Raw genomic sequence first — 22,830 nt, 5'->3', positions numbered from 1 at the left:
AAAACAAATTTAATAAGACTATCCTAAAAAATTATTACACATAACGAACGAGTCCGTGACTAGTAGATGTTTAATTGCTAAAGAAATGCAGCACTTTGCATATATAGGTTCTATTTAGGAACAATTTATTTAACTGAAACTGAAAACTTTTTGCTGAAAATACTGTAAATAGGGCTAAAAATTAACTGAAATAGTACAGTGAGACACATAAATAGTACCAAAAAATGCAATGAGACTCATGAATAGTAGTAAAAATAAGCTATATAGTAAAAAAAACTGCCCAATATAAGCTACCCCAAAGTCCCAAACGCAACCATAGTGTGTACTGAAAACCTTTCCCCCACCTGCAAATCAAAGTGGAAAGATCATGGAACTCTTGGTAAACAATTAAGATTCTTGTAGCCTTATTCTATTTAAAACCAATGTTTGTTGTTCAGTCCCTCTACTGTTTATAAGCTACAAGCGTGTAAAACTTGCCATTTTGAAATATTATTTTCTACTTCTCTCTTCAACATCTTTTTATGCTCTTGGATTTTTCTAGGCTCTAGCAATCAACTTTGCCTCATATTAAGCTTCCCCTGATGCTCCTGCTATCTATGCCTCAGTAGTATAATCACCCTATTAAAATGGATACATATGAAACAACATCATGCAAACACACAACTTCAGCATTTGCCTTCAAAGCCATCATTCCAAAAATACGGGCTTGTCTAGAGTCAGCTGCCAACTTAGTCATGCGCAGAAATATAAACAAAAGCCTTTCCAAGAAAAACAAATCACATACACAGGCTGATGCATTCTTCCATTACAAGATTCCACAAGAGAAAGAAAATATTTTCAAAGAAAGGACTACTACTGAAATCTCAGAACTGAAGCCCATTTTCCCGAGCTGCATTAGCAAGGGCTTCGACACGTCCATGGTATGGGTATCCACCTCGGTCAAAGGCCACTTTTGTGATTCCTTTCTCCAAACAGGACTTTGCAATGACTTCACCCACCTTCTTTGCCACATCCTGATGGGAAAAAACTTGCAGGGATGAGGATTTTTGCTTTAAAAACAAGAAATTAACTTAAAATGGGGTCTAAAAAAGGGATAAGGATAGCTAATTTACTAATCAAGGCACTCAAATATATATAGGCAGACATTAGAAATGAAACTTTGCCAATAGTTCCTTTCGCCAAACTATAAGGTATTTACTTTCAAAAATGGAGCTTTCTGTTCGGATAAATTTTTGTATTTTTCATTATGTTATTCAAAAACTGGAAGGGACCAGGGGCTAAACCCCCAACCTTTCTGTAGATGTTTTGATTTGAGAGAGAGAGAGAGAGAGACCAACTTTTACACCAATAAACAACACTTAGGTAGCAAGTACATGGGTTCAGATAATCCACAAATGGATATTTGGGAACTTACAATAGTGGGTCCAGCACTATAGTCGAACTCCTCAGAGATGGGTTTCTGCATTGTTGAAGCCGAAGCAAGCGTGTGCATCTTGGTGTCATCAATCACCTGGACGTAAAGATGCTTGTTGGAGCGGAAGACACACAACCTTGGCCGTTCCGTTGTCCCTTCAACCTGATAAACAGAACATTGATGGCAAAATAGAAATGCACGGTATCACCAAATGATCAACAATAGCAAATTTCGGAATGACCAGTTCATGCTCCCATCCTCCCAGGGAAAATTCAAAAAATTATTTATAAAGAGAACAGAAATATTTCCCAGTACTGACTCAGTCTGTAATCATTATAGAAAATTTTATTAATTCAGAGAGAAAAACACTTGCAAACGTTCCTTTTCTGAGGAAAGGTTATTAATGTGGAAGGTAAGCAAGCTTCTTCATAATTTTAGGTTAGGGACAGTTATAGAGACTAATTTATTCCTCAGTTTCCAGTTCCTGAATTCTGCTCCATCCCATTTTTCCAAATATAATTCATAGAATTATCAGCTTTATTGCCTCTTGAAATGGATGGCAATCACAGTCACAAAGAAATTTCTCCATTTGATGAATTTGCCTGCTAACACCCCATTATTGTTGCTAGTAGTATTCAACTATAAATGGGCAGGATCCCAGAAAGTCTTCGCTATTTCACTCACTCCCAAAAGATTATCAGCTTTCATTTAGACAATACCCTGCCCTCCTCTCTTCAAAGACCTTCACACCAATTCCATCCACAGGTACACCTCATATAACTACTGCATGTAGCGTAAATTCACCAACAGCGATGAAAATCTGAATTCTTGTTGAATGCAAGTTTACAAAGCTTAGCATCAACTTCAAAGCCAATAGCTTTATAACTCAACTAGTTGGCACTTCAACACAAATCCCCATCCCCAGCTATCGAATTATCAAAAAATAAAAAATAAAAGCATCAACTTCAACACATCAAGGCCCTTCATATCTAAAAATAAGAAAAAAAAAATTTTTTTTTTTGGGTATTAAAAGAAAGGAGCCAAGAGAGGCCCACGAAACAAAAGGAAAGAAGAAAAGGAGGGGAACCCATGAAGCAAAGCAAGCAGCATTGTACAGCTAAACGGAAGCACTAAGATGAGAATTACAGAATTAGCATTGTGAAAAGTAAGGCTTATTTGTAGGCATAGCTGTGTTGTCAAAAACACGGATCTTGCTCTGCCAATCAACTCAATTAAATAGCTTATCTACTCCGTTTCAAAAGAAGATGAAGCTGAGTTGAAGGCTTCATTCAGTCAGTCATTTCATTGTGGCAATTTCGCAAACATAACGTACGCATTGCTAAGGCATATGGAAATTGTAACCTCCAATGCAATAAAATCGAACACACATTTAAGCAGTTGTGGTTCAAAGCGAAGAAAATCAGAATCAGAAGATGAAAAGAAAAGGGTAGGTACCTTCTTTCTAATGCGAATATGGCGAGCGGTCCTGTCTTCTCTTCTGGTTTTGGCTTTAGCTTGAATAACAAGAGATGGAGAAGGAGATACCCTTTGGGTAGAAGAAGAAGCAGCGGTCAGTAACTTAGGCCCCATCCATAGCTGTTGCGAAGATGCCAATGCACTCGCACTCGCACTCGCACTCTGAAGGAATGAAATGGAAGTCAACATTCTTTCCTCTCTGTCACTACTCTCTCTTTCGATCTTCGGTCTTAAACCTAACCTCCTCCTACTCCTACTTTGCTCTTTGGCCTTTGCAAAACCTTATCCCTTCTAGGATAGCGTGTGTCGGAAGGGCGCGCGTGGCGTGTGTTTTTTTCTTTTCAAACTCTTTTTAATGGATTATGTTTATGTATGCCATCATTATGTATGTCATCTTGTTTCTCGATTGTTAATGCAATTTTTTTTTTGAGTTTTTCTTCTTCTTTTTTAAGAATATTTTTCTAATTGATTCGATTGAATTTCAAACTCATGAGGTCAGCACCATATTGAATCATTGTTTATTTGTTACCATAAAGACTACCTACACAACAATGATTTAGGGGGTTAATCCAATCCCAAATCCTAAAAATGAATACAAGTTATCTAGTGTCATACCCAAATATAGTGGATAAACTCTAACAAATTACATTTGATGCTAGACTTGTCTAATCTTGAAGTTACGGTTCTCACGCTCATCTCTTCAACCGACCTGAAGGGACAACTAGCTGACATGCTTCCTACTTAATTTACAAGTTGATGGACCTAGTGCCTTAACACACATTCCCCTAGCTAAGTTGGCAGTGCGATCCACCGGTAGATCTCCTAAATGAATTTCTCATAAAAAAACCTCTTCATATACTCTATAAATACCTCCCCACTCAAAGGAACAAGGTAAGTCAAACAAACTCTATGCATTATAGCTCTTCCATTTTCCATCTTCTTCACTAGTTTTCTAACCTAACCATTAACAGGTGAATAGTAACGGATAAACAGTAACAGGTGGATAGTGACAGATGAATGGTAAAAGTGAATTTTTTCACTTTTGACTCATTTTTTGGGGAATCATCCGTGGAGTTCAGAGGCCTACAATTTTAGGATCTAGGCCATATTATTAATGTCCTTTTGTGCCAAAAGAAACCAATAAGCACTATCATTCAGAAGCATTGGCATTGTTGTCTTCTTGTGCTAAAGGAAATCAAATGAGCACTAGTATTGGGAAGCCTCCTTGGTCACTCCCCTCCAGGTGGTTTTGGTTGGTCTAAAATCTTCTTTTTTAGCATGTAATTAACTCGGTCAAGAAATTTATCATAGTTCAGTTAAAGTAGAAATCCTTGTTGCTGTTCTATTGCATCCCCTAAATTTCACCTATCCACAAATGACAAATTAGTTTCTTTTTTATATAGACAGTATTTGAACACTTGTCCACCCTTGTTCGATTACCAAAAAATAAAACCTTATCTTAAATGAAATTCACGTTAATGCAAATTTTACTAACATTTCAAAACTGAACATTACGTTTTCCACCCAAAAACCACTAATAGCCCGTATAAGAAAGCACGTTGTCAGGAAGAGCCATCATCCCACTAAAAGCAGAAAAGGAATTCAACCAATATCAGATTGAGATCAAGCAGAAAAATGAACTCAACCTATATCACATTGAGATCTTATTTTCATTATTGGATAACTTTTCATGAATGGATTTTTGTTTGGGCAATCCAAATAAAGATGACACCTATCATCTAGATAAGAGTCATCAAGCACCTCCCCTTTGATGGGGCTATTCATCAAAAAATAGGAGTCCATAAAATAGTTTACAGCAATACATCATTGTTATTGTTATTAGTTTGGCTTCATCGTTTTATCAGGATTTATGAAGACCTGGTTGTAGTTGTAGGTAATGCACACTAGAGTTCACCCAAAAATATTGCCATCAGACCTAATTATTTGGCTTCATTCTAGATCTCTATCATATACGCATTTCCAAAAGCAATTTCCATCTCCCACCTCCACTCGCACACACCAATTTTAATCATTAACAACACAAAAAAATAACTAGATAAGAGGTAACCCAAAAGAAAAGAGGTGCCCGGATTTACAACTAAAAAGATACTGTCACAAAGTAACAATCTTCAGCCTATATAGAAAACAATACAATAGGGCCAGAGAAAGCAGCATCAAAATAGAAGTCATGTCTTCCCATTGATATCTGCCTTCTTAAGTTCAAATGAATCTACTGTCTTCCTGAGGTTTATAAGCACAGGCTTTCTTGAATCATGATCATCTCCCAAATCTGTCAATCCTCCGACGCCGTACTTCTTCTAAAGAAGGGTCACGGGAATGATGTAATGATTGACGGGAAGAAAATCCATTTCCATTGCCACTTCGATTTGTTCCACACATCTCACAAACACTTAACCAACCAGAATTATCAAATGTGCATTCTTGGCATCTCCACACATCAGATGGAGTCCTTCCTGTGTCAGCACGATTCCTGCCAACAGTTCCCCTACCAGAAATCCTCCGCTGCTGGGACCCAAAGAACTTCCTTATAAGCTTCACAGGCCAGCTCAATGCACCAGCTAGACCTTTAAAGAGTACAGTCAATGGGTCTGAACCTGAATATCCACCTTTCAAACGCAGATAGAGAATCCCAGCAAGTATTCCACCAAGGTGACCGAGGAATGAGACACCAGGTACAAACATTTGGATGAGAAGCAACTCTGCCCATGCAGCATATCTCTCTGGCACTACTAGTCCATGCACATAAGTGTAGTTTTCTGAATGAGAATTAAGAACAACTTTCATGGCAAAGAGAACACCAGAAAATCCAACAGCATACTCAGAGTAGTATGCCTTCTTATAGTCAAAGAACAAGAGAAGGGATTTTGCTAGTATAAGTGTGATTCCCTGGGACATAGTAAGAAGAGCAGCAACCATAGAGGCAAATTCAGCACTTCCCATTGAAGTTTCCAATTGAATCCCCTTCCATAAGAGTGATATCATGTTATAGACCAGATGAGAGTCGCCCAAATGGTAGAATGCTGACAAGAAAAATCGCTTCAAGTCCCTGTGCTGTAATAGCAAAATTTAATTTTACATGAGTAAAAAAAAAAAAAAAAGGTCATGCAAATTTCCAATCATCAGAATAAAGTTCTCTGGTAAAGCCACTACTCACTAGTAGTCTAGTCTGAAAGGAAATGAAATCATCTCCAATACATCTTATAAAAGACAAAAGACAAAATAAAAATTAAAAACTACAAATTCATCATAATCTGCCTGCTATAACCTGAGTGGACAGACCATGAAGAAGCAAGAGGAAGCCCAACCAAGACAATATAAATACTACATTGATACCATTTTTTTTTTTTTTTTGATAAGTACATCAATGCCAAAATTGTAAATATAAGCTCAAAATCCATATCAGATTTGGTAGTTTTGTATTTAGTTAATAAAATCTTTGGTAACAAAGAAACAAACATAACCAAAGCATCAATAAATTAATAAAATCATTGGGTTGTATTCCCAAAAATTCTTTACAGAGGCAGAGCTTCAATAAAATCAAAGGTCTACTTGGATCCAAGGTTACTACCTGCCTCAATGGAAGAAGTGTACTTTGTACCGCCCAGAGGTCATACAGATCAAAACCAGGAGCAATAAGACCGAAAGGCAAAAGCCCTACTTACAGCAACAGCCATAGGCACTTCAAAAGGCTTAGATTCTAAGGGCACTACTGCAAGCCTTTTTGAGGTTGTGAAATAGGGAGTGACCTATTGATTCAAAGTCACTATGAAAGGGTCGGTCAATAGCATAGCCCTTTCTGTCCTAGAAGGTCTTCCCATTCACCTATTTGTAAATATTATGTGCAAATGGTTCACTGTCCAACTATACAGCAGGAGATGAAGAACCCAGTCCACAAATAAATGTAAAAGTAAAATACAATCAACAAAAACAGAACATCTTTCTTGGTTTTTCCACTTTTCTTTTATTATATATCTAATCTAATGAAGAATTTGATGTTGCATTGACATATTCACCAATTGAAACATTTCTATGTTTTGTCTACCTTAATAGCCAAGTTTTTAAGAATACCCAGAAGCTAAATCCCACTGAATTCAACGTTAAGATACAAAATTGATAGTTATAAAAGACGATGAAAGGTTGTTGATGAGAATTGAGCATAGATACATACCCTGAGGATGAGATAGGGATTGAACCAGACTTGATCAATGGAAGGAAGAATAGAATGGAGAAATCCGGGTCTCAAATAAATCAGAGTATTGGCAGCGAGAAGTGCAGCCGTAACAGGTGGCTTCCTCTCGAGCCTGTAAAACTCGCTCGCCGCGTGAAGCGCCAGCAACGGCAACATTCTCCCTCTTCCTCTCTCCATCTTTTGCTTAATTTTTTTTTCTCTCTTTTTTCGATTACTTGTAGTTGTATATACAAAATATACTCTCTCCGTCTCTGTCTCTTTCTCTCTCTCGAAAGTTGGTGAAGATGTGGATTCTTATATGTTATGAAAACGAAAAACCTTGGTTGCCAAGAAAAGAATATATAAGATTAAAGAGTAACAATGCAGAGAAGAGAATTCCAGACGTTTCCCTTCTACAGTTCTACTTCTACCAAGTCTTTTTTATTATTAGGGATGGCAACGAGTCGGGTTCGGATCGGGTTTTTTCATATCCGGACCCGATCTGCGGGTCAAGACCTGTAGTTCGAACTCGGTCCGTTTATTAAACGGGTTTTTTTCCCGGGGCCCAGACCCTCCCAGTCGGGCCCCACGGGCCCCGTTTAGCCCAACCAGATTTGGGCCTAATCTGTGGCCCAAATCATGGCCCAACCGAAAAAAAAAAAAAAAAAAAAATGCAAAGAGACTCACAAAACCCCTCTCTCAGGTACTTTGGCTTGAGACTGTAACAAGAACAACGACATCCAAATTTCAAAACTGTGAACCTCACATACAAAGCAAATCCATTTACTGAAACTCTGAAGTAAACAAAATGGGAAAACCTTGAGCTTCTTTCACTGAGCTCTCCAGCTCCTAAGCTAAACCAACTAATCCAAAAAGGAACAAACTTGAACAAAAACACAAATCACACCCACCATTCAAAACAACCACAAAAAGTAAAAAACACAAATCCACTACAACCACATTCAACTCTTCTTTTATCATTTATATATATACACAAAATGTTTGATTTAGCTACAGAACAGAATAGACCGAGTACATCAATATCAAAAAAAAAAAAATTGAAGAAAAGCAGAGAACAGAACAGAAAGAGACCGATAGCAAGAGCTTGGGATGGCGACGAGAGGGACCGGCTACGGCGACTGTGAGAGGTTGGACAGTTGGGTCGACGGTGAGATTGAGAGTGAGCTTGGGACGGTGGAGAGAGGGATCGGCGGTGAGCTACGGCGACGGCGAGGTGAGTGAGTGAGTGAGAGTGGCGAGACTGAGCTGAAGAGATTGTGAGTGAGGCAGCGTGAGTTCTGAGCAGATGAAGAAATGAGGGTTAGGGTTAGATGATAGGTATATATATATATATATATATATATATATAGAGAGAGAGAGAGAGAGAGAGAGAGAGAGGAGAGAGAGAGAGAGAGAGAGAGAGAGAAAGGGGTATTTTGTAATTTTAGGGTACCGGGTTTTATTCGGGTCGGGTCTCGAATTTTTTAATAAAACCTGAACCCGACCCGGACCCGCTTCGGGTTTTTTTTTTTTAAAACCCATACCCGACCCTATTCCTAATCGGACCGGGTAAAATCCGACCCATTAGGGTCGGGCCGGACCGGGTATCTGCAGGTCGGGCAAAAATTGCCATCCCTATTTATTATCCCCCAAAAGGGCCAAAACCAAGCGAATTGGATCGGGTGCGAGTCAACGAATTTACAAATCTGTCTAACTCAGTAATGCGCTAATAAAATAGTTTTTTTTTTTTTTTTTTGGGTTATAGAATAAAATAGTTTGTATTAGTTTGGTATTATACTTAGGTTTATAGAAGAATTTAATAGTTGCATTCTATTTCTAATCTTTTTTTTTTAAGGTAGATTCAACATCTTTGGGCACATAACAAAGTTTTTAAAATTATAGGAATTAAATGCGATTAACCTTATATTGTAGGATAAAATTACAATTTGTTTTATAGTTTTTTAAAATTTTAGAAATTTGAATATATAATGTGCCAAGTGACCAAGGTTAAGGAAGGCAACAGAGTGTGATAAGTTGAGGTTTTTTTTTTTTTTTTTTTTTTTTTAATATTCTTAATGAGGTAGGTTTCGTATTTATCTATTTATCTATAATCTATCTATCTAAACAATTATTTGTACATGATAAATATTTTAACATTTATAATATAATATAAAAATTAGATCCCAAAACCATTGGACGCATATTTTGATGAAAATACCCTTAATGTCCATTATTAATTCCTCCAATATGCCCTTAAATGTTCACAATATGTCTTTAAACGTTCACTATTAACTCCACCAATATACCCTTAAAAAATCAGTTATAAAAATTAGCAATAAAATTTTGCATATCATCTACTATTAGTATTAGGGCATGTTTGGTGTGGGAGTCGAAAAACAAAAAGTAAATAAGTTTCACAATTAAGTTATAGTACATGTAAAGAAATTCACAATGGGAGGTCTAAGAAGGTTAATTTGATGATGGAGTTCATACAGATGGAAGAAATAACTGTGATTCTTGTATTTTTCTTTTAGACCGAGGAAGCTATTACAACTTATCACTCTCTTTCTCTCTCCAATTTTTCTGTTCCCTTCTCAATGAGGGAGCGTTCTATTTATACCGGTGATTCCCCTCTTTCTCTAGTAGTTTGCTCGGTGAGGGGAGGGGATACTTGTCCCATCAATGGTCTTCATACTCCTTTTGAGGGAGTGAGTGGATTGATGGGAATAGGGTTGTTCTTGGTAATGTGCTAAGGGGGGAAAGGGCTCCTCAACAGGTTGTGCCTTGCCACTGACTGGGGTCCCTTCCTTTTCTTCCTTACTAGTGTTTATCTCTTGCCTTTTTTTTTTGGGTTTGTTTATCTCCAGTACTTTTTTAACTGAATATATCCTTTTATTTTAAATATACAATGGTAAGTGATAGTGAGTTTTAATCCTCATATTTTATTTAGTTAATAGGTCATGTGGCAGTTTCTCATTAAAATAAAAGGAGATTCATTTTAAGAAAAGTACTGGAGGTAAGGCAAATTTGAGTTCCCAGCCCAAAGGATAAATGAGCTTAGGCCCAAAAAGCCCAATACAATGAATTTGTAGATAGTGAGTTGGAAAACTAGGTTTTAATAAATTAGACAATAGGCAAAATGGATTAAGATGACAAGAAAATGAAGATTGACTAGTTTAATCTAAAGAAAACTGTCCTCGGCACAGTCTAAGGAGATTAGTTCTTATATATTGATTCTTAAATTGGATTACAAGTTCAGTTCTTAATTGCTATAGTGTTTCTCTTTTTATCTTCCCCCCCCCTCTTTTATCAAGGGTCTCTTACATTATATATCTCCATTTGAATGATCTTGGTCCTCCACTTGTTAATAGTCCAAGCCACTACTTGAGTGCTTGTCCCATTGGACACCCTGATAGGCCATCTGTGAGTTGGCTCAACTAAGGCAGCACTGTTCAGAGGTTTTCTACACATAAATGCGGTCAGAGAGTTAGCTGCAGAACATTCAGTATGGTAGTAACTGTTTTTTCTTAGATATTTATCAGCTTCCATTTTGTCATGTATGTTCACAGTGTATATCCTTATTAACAGAACTTCTTGGAACGTCACTCTGGATAATAAAACTCTCCTTCTGACCCCTTCTTTACTTAGCTGAGGAGATACTCCTCCTCGGCCTACTTTTCCCAGCCTTTACAGTTATAGTTTGCTCGTGAAATTCAAAGCCTTACTTCATCCTCACTATTGATCTATTCTCGAACCACTATGCCTCCTCGGCCAAGGCCCAAGGCCCAAGACCCAATATATATTTGGACTTGTGTCCCCACAGTAATAGTAATGAATATTTGATTTTTTGGTTATCTTGATCTTATTATAAGGGAATTTTTAAAATTTCCTTAAACAGATATTTTTCTAACAAACCTCTTTGTTTAATACCTGCCCAAAATTATAACAATGCATTGTAAAAAAAAAAAAAAAATTTAACAATGCAGAGGCGAGGTGAATTATTAAGGTTGCATTTAGGATAAGCTTATATTGAGGAGTTTCTTTTACTATTTAACTTCTTTTTAGTACTATTAATGGGTCTCAGTGTACTATTTCAGCTAACTTTTAACTTTATTTACAATAAAAAAATTTCAATTTTAACTATATAAATTGTTCTCAAATGAATCATAAATTTGCCACATTTCTTTGCTTCACTATAGTCCAAAAAAAAAAAAAAAAGATTTTTTCTAAAGAAAAAGAGAAAGAAAAAAGGGCTTCAAATTGAAATTTGAAACCATCTCGGAAATAAATTAACTTTAGGGCATGTTTTAAGACATTGAAAAAACTATTAAAAAAAAAATTATCCCCTTTTTCATAAAATATTTTCTAAAATAGTTTACGCGTAAAACCCATGAAATATAAAGGGGTGGTTTGGTATAGGAGTTTGATCGCGTATTTTCAGTTTTTAAATAATATTACACACATTTTTACCCATTTTTTATTCATAAATATTTTTAAAAATGGTCCAACTTGTGTCCGGTGAAAGTTTTTACTGGATACATTAAATTACATACACGTCTCTAAATCTTGCGGTGTCCAGCGAAAATTTTCACTACACACAGGCTTTTCCCTTTCAAAAAATACAAACAAGATTCCTTGATTCCTAGAATAACGTTACCATACCGCCCTAAATAGTCTCCTTCTTATTCCACCCCATAGCCATAAGCATTTCTCTCTCCCAAATGCTTTTTCCTTTTCCCCTTTGCATTATCCTATAAGGGTGAGCGTTTTAGGGTTTCTGGTTCCGAATTGATTTATTAAACTATTTTCTTAATCTGTAATTTACGGAGGGTTTTTGTTTGTTTGTTTGTTGCAGACACTCAATCAGACATGACAGCCATAAACTGTGATTCCTCGGAGGTCACTGTTCCATGTTAACAGAGTTGTATGAGTCTCCACCAATCCCCATACATAATTCATGTAAGATCATCATTTTCTTTTTCTTTTCTTTTTTTTGTTGCTAATACCCATTTGTTTCTTTTTATTTTTTAGTTGCTCAATTTGTTATTGGTGTCAACTCAACAACCCTTTACTTATTAATGTCATAGAAATAGCAATTTGTTGATGAATGATGATAATTTGATGTTGGAATGGAAGACCCTTTTGTAATAGAAATTCTTTTTTTTTTCCAAGTACTTATGCCATGGGCCCCACCATTTTCCCAAACACTATCCTCCATAGCTCAATAAGCTTTCATTTTTAATATCTTAATTGGTCTAAACGTGTGAGTTGATTCAAGTTGTGGGAACAAAAAAAAAGTTATAGGAGGACTAAAAAAAGCATTAGTAGTAGAAAAACAAGACATGTCAATTAAGGAAGTAATATTGAGTATGACTTCAAGTAGAATAGAATGGAGGAAAAGAATATATGGGGCCGACCCTAACTAATTTGTTGAGGATCCGTAACTGACCTTAGAAATTTTGGGACTAAAGCTTTGTTGTTGTTGTTGTTAATACACTAGTGAGAAAGAGTGAGTTGATTCAAGTTGAGGGAACGAAAAAAGGCAGAGGAAGACTGAAAAGAGTGTATGATTTCGAATAGAATTGAATGGTGTTAAAGAATACATGTGGCCAACCTTGACTAGTTTTTTGAGGATCCATAGCATAGCTGTCCCCAAAAATTTTGGAATTTAGGCTTGGTTGTTCTTGTTGTTGTTGGTGTCTGTGTTTCCCTGTTTGGGAATTTTCTTCTCTCATTTCTTTTCATTTTCTTTCAACTTAGGGAACCTGTGAATCAATGTGTCATTCCTGGATTGCCGGATGACTTGGCTTTGAGATGTTTAGCAAAGTTGTCCCATGGACACCATGGAGTGCTTGAAACTGTCTCAACAAAGTGGAGAGATTTAATCCGCAGCTCTGACTTTGCCAGTTTTAAAGCTAGAGAAGGGTGGTGTGGAAATTGGTTATTTGTTCTTACTGAAGGCTCTAGCAATGAGTGGGTTGCCTATGATCCTGAAGCTGATATATGGCATCCTCTGCCCAAGATTCCAACTACCCATGCTGACTGTAAACACGTTGGATTTTCATGTGTTAGTGTTTGCAATCGTTTCTTGGTGATTGGTGGATCATATGTGCCTCATGATCCTGTATTTCCCCATCAAAAGCCTTCTAGAACAAATGAGGTTATGCAGTTTGATCCATACAGAAAAAAGTGGAGTCGTGTAGCAAGCATGCGAACACCACGGTCTCAATTTGCTTGCAGTGTTATTTCTGGTAAGGTTTATGTAGCTGGGGGATTCAACTTATCCTGCACCAGAGGGCTCGCACTTGCTGAGGTTTATGATCCCTTGACAGACAAGTATGTTTAGATGAAAATTTTCACTTATGTCGTGCTCTTTAAACATATTCTGTAGCTGATTAATAATTGTCAATTTCTTCTTCGCATCTTTTTAGTAATTTCTTGCAGGTGTATTCTCACCTCTGTAGCAATTTGATGCATTCATAAATGAGAAAATTTCCCAAAAAATTGTTGAATGATGTACAGACTAGTTTTGTACAGATTGAAGTTTCCTCTTCTGCAGGATCATCATCATCATCGTTATTATTTTTTAAAATTTTAGTTCATAATTACTTCACTTGATTAGAAAGGGCAAATAAGATAAACTTCATTAAATTTTTCTTGCTATTTTACTTCTGTAATGTTCTATATTAGTCATAACCAAGCAGAAGTTGCAGATGGGAGGAATTGCCACCGATGCTCAATCCACAGATGAACTGCTTAGGCTTATCATATAAAGGCAAATTTTATGTTCTGAGTGACCGGGTGGGCCTGCCAGACCAGAAAACCTCTGAGGTTCTAAGTCCAGCAGACAGAAATTGGTGCACAGTAGAGGACATCTGGCCTTTCTCAAGGGAAATGCAATTTGCAGCTCAGGTGATAGGGGATGATCGTGTATATACTGTTGTAGATTTGGGTGAGAGCTTGATTAAAACAAGGTACACTGATAAAGGAGAGTGGTATAATGTGGGTATAGTTCCTTCGGTCATTCTCCCTGACCACCCCCGGCCATTGGAGGCCTTTAGTTATGGGTTTGCTGCATTGAGGCATGAATTGTATATTGTGGGAGGGAAAGTTCTCAAGTGGGAGGAATCAGGAGCTGGGAGGTTTGACATTGTAAAGTTGGGTTTGGTGAGAGTTTGTGACCCTTCTGCCATGCCATTAACATGGAGGGAAATTAAACCCATGTGTGGGTCAGCATATGGTTCTATCATAGGATGTGCATCCCTGGAAGAAAGATATTAGTTTTCTCAAGGTAATGTAATATTTGTTGCTGAACTCAACTGAAGTTAACAGTGCCTTAACTGTGCTTTTGTGGAGTTGTACTTTTAAAGTGAATTCTCAGAACCTGTCTTCTTGAATATGTATTTTTTAAGTTAATAAAAGTGCTTTCTTCTTAAAAAACTACGTAGGTTATTTTTCCTCTGTAATTGCACATTTATTCATCTCCCTCAATGAACCTCTTCCTGTTACTTCCTTTTCCAGTGCTTTATTATTATCTTTACCCAATGATTTTGAGAAGTGCATTATTTTTGTTATGCTTTGTCTGCTGAAATGGACAAGATTTCCGTGTTTGAAGACAAAGTGTAGGTATGGATGTGCTCTTCCATGTGTTTAGTAGAGGTGGTAGGATTTCCTCCCCATTTTTTTGACGAAAGAGGTTGCTAAGACTAGCACATAATTGACAAGCAATCTAGAAAAGACTTCTTAGTGAAACAATGTAGTTTCATAAGTGCTCTTAGTTAGACTTAAATGCCACAGTTCATTGTCTGAATGACTTTGACTGAAAGAATTGGAGCCTATGAGAAATGTATATGTCATTTGCTTAGAAAAAATGTTCCATTATGTTATTAGATGCTCAATATGTTGGAGATATAGGTCCACCTCCAATCTTTCTTAAGTAATTTGTCTCTGGTTTCTATTGCCTTGAGTTTCTCAGGTTTCTTCATAAGATGGGCTTGGTTATAGGTTTAATCTTTCCCAGAAAAAAAGTTTCCCCTGATGCTCTTTTCTGGTTCTTTTTTCATATCCAATCATGCCTTGACCAGCCACGCTGAGATTTCTACACCATTCTCAGTTATTAGTGAAGATAAAGTACTTGCTAATGAATTGTATCATTTTCTCAGGCTTTGTTATGTTAGAGAAGGCAATTAAAGACAAATATTCATTATAGGAAAAGAAAAATGTGGGGATTAGAACCATTTATGAAGTCTAAAACTCTGTGCTTATTTAGCACTACCAGTTGCTTGTTGATAGGGATTTGGGGTTGAAGCTCAAACAATGAATACTTGTTTGGGATGCTGAGTTCAAATTTACCCTTTTGCATTTCATTTCTTGCTGAAATTTGAGTCAGTTGAACAATCAGTGCAGGTAGCAACAAGAGATTTGTACTGAGATGGGGGAAAGATTTACTAAGATTAGTTGCACGTTTTTCTTATGGAGTCCATTCATCTGTTATAACTGTGGTTGTTGCAATCAGGAGCCTTGGAGCAGAGTGATAGTGCTCGCTCTCTTGTCAACGTTGTCGTCTTGCTTTTTCTTTTCAGTTTGTTATCTCTCATGTGTTTTGTGATTTGTTAGATTAGCTTCCTTGTATTAATTGTTCTATGTAAAATAATTAGGGGTAAATTACACTTTTCCACCCTAAACCATACACCATTTTACACTTACCCCCCCCCCCCCCCCCAAAAAAAAAAAAAAACCCCACCTTGGAACTACAATAATGCATGATCGACCCCTAAACTAAAACCCGTGTAACACTCTATCCCCTCTAGTTACTTTCTTAGTTAATTCTAACGAAGTGTAGCATTGAAAGATTCTTTTAATGCTAAATTCTGTTAAACTTAACCCTAAAATAAACGACCGGGGATTAAGTTACAAAGTTATAACTTTGGGGGGTCAATTGTGCATTTCGATAGTTCAGGGGGCAAAGTGTAATTTTTCGCAATAATTGGGGCTTTCTTGACTTGTGTAATTTTAGGTTGTTGCTTGGTGTTCTTTTATGAAATTGTCTTGAATACATCTCGTGTATTTGCTTCTCCTTACTGTTTTGTTTTAGGCAAAAAAGAAATGGACTGATCCCTTTGAAATTGAGTTTGTACTTGTACTTCTCCCTTGTTACTAATGTAATTTCAAAAGGCTCGTTGTACACATTTTACCTTTTCCTTTTACCTGTTATTTCTTCCTTTTTATTAATCACTGGATTTTCCCCCTATTAACATTGGAGTTTTAACCTTTTCAGAAAGAATTTCCAAGTAAATGTTAGAGGTAGCATGGTCCTAGTGCTGTTTTTTTGCTTAAGAGAATTTTGTACTCGTGTTGGTGGGCACTGAGCAGACAACGGTCCCTGACACATGTTATCTATCCATTTAGCGTATGCTTACAATGCCATATCAGTAGAATAATAAGCTATTTGATACATGTGAAGCAATGTTAGATTAGGGTATCCTGTTCAGATGTATATTGCTGAATTTTTGTCATTCCTAGTGCTGATTTTTTAATATATATATGTGTGTGTGTGTGATTCAAGTTGAGGGAACAAAGAAAGGTAGAGAAAGGCCAAAAGTAATATTAATAGAAGTAGGAAAAAAAGGACATGTCAATTCATGAAGTAATAGAGAGTATGAATTCGGATAAATAGAATAGGGATAACTTTGCATTTATTGTTATTGGATTTGGCCGTTCAACAAAGAAATTTTTTTAAACTGCAAGAAAAAGCTTAGTGATAAAACTAGTGTCGGTTTATCTGCATGGAGTTCAATAGTCATTCTTTTCATCTTCTATTGGAAAAACAAGATTCCTTGGTTGCTTTAGCATCCATAATTGGAGATAGTTTTATATTTGTTCCTTATCCTTCTAATAGTTGTTTTGTACTGAATCTAGAATCTCAATTATTGCAGTTTCTAGAATTCATTTAAGGCAGTTTCATAAGCTCTTCCACTTATTTCAGTTCAGAATTTGTATTTGTTTAGTTATAGAATATCTTTCAGTGGATAATTCCTCCATGTTTATAGATATCACAAGCTTTGCAAGTCTGACATGGTTTTTTAATGAATTGGTATATATAAGATTCTGTCTTTGGAGGTTATTGTATAATGAGTGGAAAATATAGAACAGTATGCAAGGATGGAAGTAGTGATACTTTTACTGTTAATTGTCTTCCTGAAACACAATGCAGACATTTACCTGTCACTTTGATTTTTATCTTTCCTAAGCATGACAGATCATTAGTTGTCAACTTCCTCACTTGTGATGCAGACAATCTGCCACTATTATCAATGCATGGTGGTTATAGTTTCCATTGCCCTTTAGTTTTGCTAGAATTTCCATTGACCTGTAGATGAATGATTTGACCCCCTATAACTTTTCAGATTTCGTGAGTTAATTTTTATTCACCTGGCAATCCTTCTTACAACTGAAACATTTGGTTTTCTCACATCCTTCCTATGTTTGGACTTACATTTCTTGTTTACTGTGATTATTATGTTGAGTAAAATTATCCTAGGGAAACAATCCTTTTAATGCAGTTATTCATGCAACTTTATTACCTAGATATGTTTGTCCTTAATCATATGTTTATGATTTTCAATTCTTGTTCTTTATTTTGTTTTTTGGGTAAAAGAGAATTGTATTAGTTGTATCATGCTAAGCACTAATGATCAAATTTTATGTGTTGCAATTCACAAATGACATTTAATGATAAGGCCCACCCAGATGTATTAATTATATACCAATCTGTGTATATATGATGCCATAATGATATTTTTACTGCTTAATAGCCCTGCATGTATGAGGATTATTTCCTACATTTTTACTGCTAAATGTGGTGGGTCTTATCCCTGCAGATGTTTGAATTTATATAGCCTCACTTTTCCGTTTTCCTCTGATGGAGGATGATGCGCTACAGTATCATATTACTGATAAATGAAACTCATATGCTGATTAGAGCACTGCTTTCTAGATATGTAATGAATTAATTTTATCAAGAATTGATTTGCTTAAGATGGAAGATGCATTAGATGTTTAGTTCAACCACTGTGATTTTCTCCATAGAGACAACTCAACCCCCATTTGCCCTGTTTTTCCCTCATGGTGTTCATATTGCTAGTGGTTTATTTTCTGTAGATCTATGGCTATAATTAGGCTTTCTGAGTGAATATTCAATATCCATGCCGTGGATTTATGGGTAATTTGTTTGAAGTTTTAGAGAGTTGTTGAATTTTGTTATTTTTTTCTTTGGGGGGAAAGTACAATGGTGATATGCTACATGAAAGTTCAACAAATGCTTTTTTTATTAGCTGAAAAGAAAATAAAAGGTAATATTCAAATCTTGGATATGTGCTATAATACGATTAAAGCTTCATAAATGCTTGGTGACAACTGACAACAATGTTTGCTAAGCAGTTTCTATGATATATCTGCCAAGTAGTTCACCTTTTTGGCAAGTATGATTATATGTAGTTAGTATGACTTTGTTGAAAACTGCTTATGAAAGTGCCAGTGGATTGGTTTGGGAGGACTTAGATCATTTTTCTTTGCAACTTTAGAAACTTATTATATAATAAAATGTGTTATTATTATTATTATTATTACTATTATTATCTCTTTGTTCATGAGAAATGTGCAGCTGGGGCAAAAATTGGCCACGTGATTGCATAATTTGTTATTTGTATCATCCTTATCTTTGCATCCTCTACCATATCATTTACTACATGGGTAGTTTCTTTTAGTTTTTCCCTCAAGATTTTGTACCATCATGGTTGATGGAAGCACTTGAATTCAGATATGGCTTAGGTTGAGGAACTGAGAGGAATTTAAAGATGAATCGAACAGAGTTAATTATCTGTTTTATGCAAGAATGAAAGTTGTAATAACGATACAGATATCACGGATATCATGGAATATTGTGCTCAGTTTGATAAAGAAAAGAAAGTGATCTTGTCTTGCCATGTTCTGCTACCGCGTTGTACTTGGGAGGGTTTGAATGGAAGCTATACCTGAGATTTGGATGTTTTGTTGGGTGCCCTTGTTAAGTTCAGAATCGCAAAAGGCAAATGGAGCATCTTGAGCTCGGTAGATGTCATACTCCAAAAGAAGTTAAAAACTCATGAACTCATCTAACCTCGTATGTGCCAATCGAACTCTGGTTTTACCAATCATGCAATAGGGACATTAAAGGGTCCGTTTGGATTGAGCTTATTTTTGTTGAAACTGAAAACACTGTAGCAAAATAATTTTTAAATATGTGAATAGTATCGTGGGACCCATTTTTAATGAAAAAGTTGATAAAAAGTGAAATTTGTGGGTCCGTGAACAGTGCACGAATGCACTGTTCACAGTTGATTTAGTCCAAATGTGCGGCTAAAGTAAAAAAAAAAAAAAAAAAAAAAAAAAAATTCAGAAAACGCAGCTTGGATTCAGCGGAAAACGCTGAATCCAAACGGCCTCTTTGTCATCTTAATCCTTTTTTTTTTTTTTTTTTCTGAGAACCTAAATCTAAGTCCCAGTAGTTCCACATCACATATTTGAAACGGCACTATCGGCAATCATATCATATTGTATTATTTACTGTCACACACTTCTATTTAATGATGATTGGTCTGATGTTGGATCCTTAGGCCGGTCAATTGGCTTTTGCATATTTGGTATCAAATGTACAAGGTCTGCTTTTTGTATGTTTCCAGTGAGTTGGGAGGGCGACGTTACATTTTATGCGATTAACAAAATAATTTTCGTTACTATATAGATGACTACTACCATCGCCATTTCCACACACTGCTTATCTTCTCTCTCTCTCTGAGTCTCTACTCTCTAGGGCCAACATTCACTACCAACCTCCTCAGCCACGGTAATTAATTTCAGTCTTACTTTTGGAGTTTTGGTTGAGAAAAGGCTATAAAACTTTCTAGAACTTTGGAGAGATTTTTCCAGTATCTTGCTTTGTTTTAGTAGCGGTTTTGTATCCCAGCCAGTCCAAAGTCAATAATTCTTGATATAATAAACACAACGTGTGCATATCCAATTAGCTTAATGGATGAAGTCCTTTTTGTGGAATAAAGGACCTGTGTTTGAATCCCATTTTCAAGGTATTTTGGTTTGATGATAAAGAATAATTATCTTTGAATAAACGTATCATAAGTTTAAATGTTATCGTATCTATAAGAAGTACAAGATATTTGTACAAGGAAACTTGAACATAAATTGGACTTCTAAGGTTTTTTATTTATTTATTTATTTATTTTAAATTGGTTTTGATTTATAAACACAAAAAGTTTCTCCTTTCCCCTTTCTTTTTTCTGTTTTTTATTTTTTTTATTCATTTATTTTAATTAATGTTTGTAGTTTGCTCTCCCGTTTTGATCTTTGTAGAAGTTTATATAAATATGGCGGGTTGGTTTTTTTTATTTTTTTGGGGGGGAACATTTTCGTCTTAAACATAAACTTTAGCCTTGTCCTTCCAGTTCCTAGTATAACAAGGCCCGAGTGATACTCTTTGACTACAATGTGGGGGCTCTTTCTCAAATCATCAAAATATATATATATATATATATATATATATATATATATATATATAAAAGCAGAGACCTCATGCTCTCAAGCATGAGGTTCTGCCATGTGGCTCTCTAATCTTGCATATAGCCTTCCACATTAACTTCTTCTTGCCAGACAAAAGAACGTTTTAAAGTAGCCATAAGTTGCGACTAAAACACCATCCATTGTAAAAAACTCAAGCTCATCTTTAATAGCTTATGTAAACCATGAGAATTAGTTAATGGGCAATAAATAATATGCCATCCCTTTTCACCTCTGAGTCTCTGACTCTTCCAGTTCTTCAGATGCTTCAGCTACCACCCCCGGAATTAAATTCCTTTAAGATTTCCAATTTCTCTTTCCTCTCACACTGTTTTTTACCAGTATGAACTCAAGGTGAGTTTTTCCTCTTTTCCTCCCATGATTTTTTTTTTTAATATAAAATTTTTTATAATGGATTTGTGGCTAATCCGCTTGAGATGTATTTATCCATGCGTAATTGGTTTTCCTTGTGCTGTTTTGTTTGACAACTTTGTGCTTTTTGGATTCACAATTCGAGTTCAATGTATAATCTTTTGGTATTTTATGGCATTAATTTGTTTTGAAAATCCCATCTCTTTTTGCTTCAATCAGTGGAGCTTGGGTTTGGTTAAATCATTGGAGCTTGCGACCCCAAATTCTTTGGCCCGCAGTGAAGAGGCTTTTAAAGGCCTTTGTATTAAAGGTGCTTTCTCTTTTGTCTCTTTTGATTATGTTAGCTATATTTTTCTGCAGTTGCTGATTCAAATTGCTATGAAGTTTTTGGGTTTAGACTACATGTTTGTTGGATAATCATTGTTTATTTAAATACCATAGTTGTTCAATATATTCCTGTTAATTGTTAACTATGTAGAAACAAATCAAAAAGGAGGTGTAATGGAGAAAGGAATGGAGCTCTTTGAACACCCTAAGAAATAGGCTTTTGCTTAGGTGTAATATTTGGGTGGATTCATGTTGCAAAACATTCATCTTATTCCCATTTGGAACATGCAAATCATGTGGTTGATAAAATGCCTCACTCACTTTTGCATTAGTTTAAGTCAACTTCACACAAACACTCACGTTATAGCTAAAGATAATTATGCCATACATTTACGACTTCCAAATTTCATTTTCTCATGTTGATTAATGGTTTAATTTTGTAGGATTTGAGGATCGTTAATGGCATGTTGTGTCTATGGAGGGCTATAGTATAATTACAATTCCAATGTCACAGAAGCTGAAATGGAGTTCACTGTACAGAAGCTGCCAACGCAATTTTTGGTCCAAAATACTCTCTACTAGCAATGACAAAGTGAGGTTTGGTGGGATTTTTTTTCCTTTCTTTTCTTAATTCCTCCAACAGAATTCAAAGAAATCCTTGAACCAAATTTCCCCTACCTCCATCCAAAAATTTCTACCTTTGTGTAGATTGTTAATATGGACATGCAATTTATATTGGAGTTACATGCACCAAATGTGTGACACATACAAATTAAGGAGATGTTTTATTAGTTAGTTAGTGCCAAGAATTTACAAATATTTATTCTTATCTTAATTAGAATGTAATAATGCTGGGTTTTTTTAATGGATTGCAGCATTTGGGTCAGTAATGAGCTTGAGGCAGGACATCCATTTTGTGATATTAATTGTAACAGATCATGGAGAACACATATCTTGAAGAGCTAAGGGAAAATAGAGAGGAATAGATGTTGCCATTAAATGAATGCAAAATAGTTATTTTACGTGTTGCTCATTGGAGCAATGAGCAAGGAAGATTGTTGAGATTTCTTTCCTTCGATGGTTCTATCAAGTGAAAGTTAATGATTAATTGTAAGGATATGAACGAGTCAATTATGAAAGTTTCAATTGCAATGTGAAAGTCAAGGTGCCTATTTAACATTTCATTTATTTTACATGAATTGTGATATAGAACCATGGGAAAGGAGTTTTATTCCCAATTTTCTCCTCTTCCTTTTTTTTTTTTTGGAATCAAACAGACAAACACACACATTCACACACAAGGGATTCTGCCTTTGTGTTTGATTCTCTTCTTAATCTATCTCAAATCATGAATAACTATTAATGTTTGTGATTCTAAAAAAAACAAAAAGTAGTTCATGATAATATAAGGAGGAACCTATATAACATCATTTAAGTATGGAAT

General features: G+C 35.8%; 3 protein-coding genes and 1 long non-coding RNA gene across 6 annotated transcripts; 2 read left to right on the top strand and 2 right to left on the bottom strand.

Annotated features, from left to right (window-relative positions):
- Positions 1-619: 619 nt before the first annotated feature.
- On the bottom strand, positions 620-3,238 carry LOC115950795 (50S ribosomal protein L18, chloroplastic). The gene is made up of 3 exons (XM_031068042.1): positions 2,870-3,238; positions 1,415-1,576; positions 620-1,013 (listed from the first exon to the last, which is right to left on the bottom strand). The coding sequence occupies exons 1-3, from the start codon at positions 3,077-3,079 to the stop codon at positions 864-866; spliced, it is 522 nt and encodes a 173-aa protein (XP_030923902.1). The 5' UTR covers positions 3,080-3,238; the 3' UTR covers positions 620-863.
- Positions 3,239-4,867: 1,629 nt separating this feature from the next.
- LOC115994835 (rhomboid-like protein 14, mitochondrial) lies at positions 4,868-7,512 on the bottom strand. Its single transcript, XM_031119115.1, has 2 exons — positions 7,080-7,512; positions 4,868-5,962 (listed from the first exon to the last, which is right to left on the bottom strand). Exons 1-2 carry the CDS (start codon positions 7,275-7,277, stop codon positions 5,168-5,170), a joined length of 993 nt encoding a protein of 330 aa, XP_030974975.1. The 5' UTR covers positions 7,278-7,512; the 3' UTR covers positions 4,868-5,167.
- Positions 7,513-11,635: 4,123 nt separating this feature from the next.
- Positions 11,636-14,522, top strand: LOC115994834 (F-box/kelch-repeat protein At1g16250). 2 transcript variants are annotated; one of them, XM_031119113.1, is made up of 4 exons: positions 11,636-11,838; positions 11,935-12,038; positions 12,840-13,415; positions 13,784-14,522. In XM_031119113.1, coding segments are annotated over exons 2-4 (1,155 nt in total). In that variant the 5' UTR covers positions 11,636-11,838; positions 11,935-12,036; the 3' UTR covers positions 14,361-14,522. The 2 variants fall into 2 exon arrangements, with proteins under 2 accessions (XP_030974973.1, XP_030974974.1); XM_031119114.1 differs by having other exon boundaries at positions 11,637-11,838; positions 13,793-14,522.
- Positions 14,523-20,701: 6,179 nt separating this feature from the next.
- Positions 20,702-22,570, top strand: LOC115949612. 2 transcript variants are annotated; one of them, XR_004083028.1, is made up of 4 exons: positions 20,702-21,041; positions 21,279-21,369; positions 21,830-21,978; positions 22,262-22,570. It is a non-coding gene; the product is annotated as an uncharacterized LOC115949612 (long non-coding RNA). The 2 variants fall into 2 exon arrangements; XR_004083029.1 differs by having other exon boundaries at positions 21,830-21,983.
- The last annotated feature ends 260 nt before the right edge of the window (positions 22,571-22,830 follow it).

This window comes from Quercus lobata, chromosome 6 (genome assembly GCF_001633185.2).
Source record: "Quercus lobata isolate SW786 chromosome 6, ValleyOak3.0 Primary Assembly, whole genome shotgun sequence".
NCBI classification, from domain to species: domain Eukaryota; kingdom Viridiplantae; phylum Streptophyta; class Magnoliopsida; order Fagales; family Fagaceae; genus Quercus; species Quercus lobata.
Note: the sequence above shows the minus strand (reverse complement) of the source record. Positions and strands in the feature narration are given on the sequence as shown.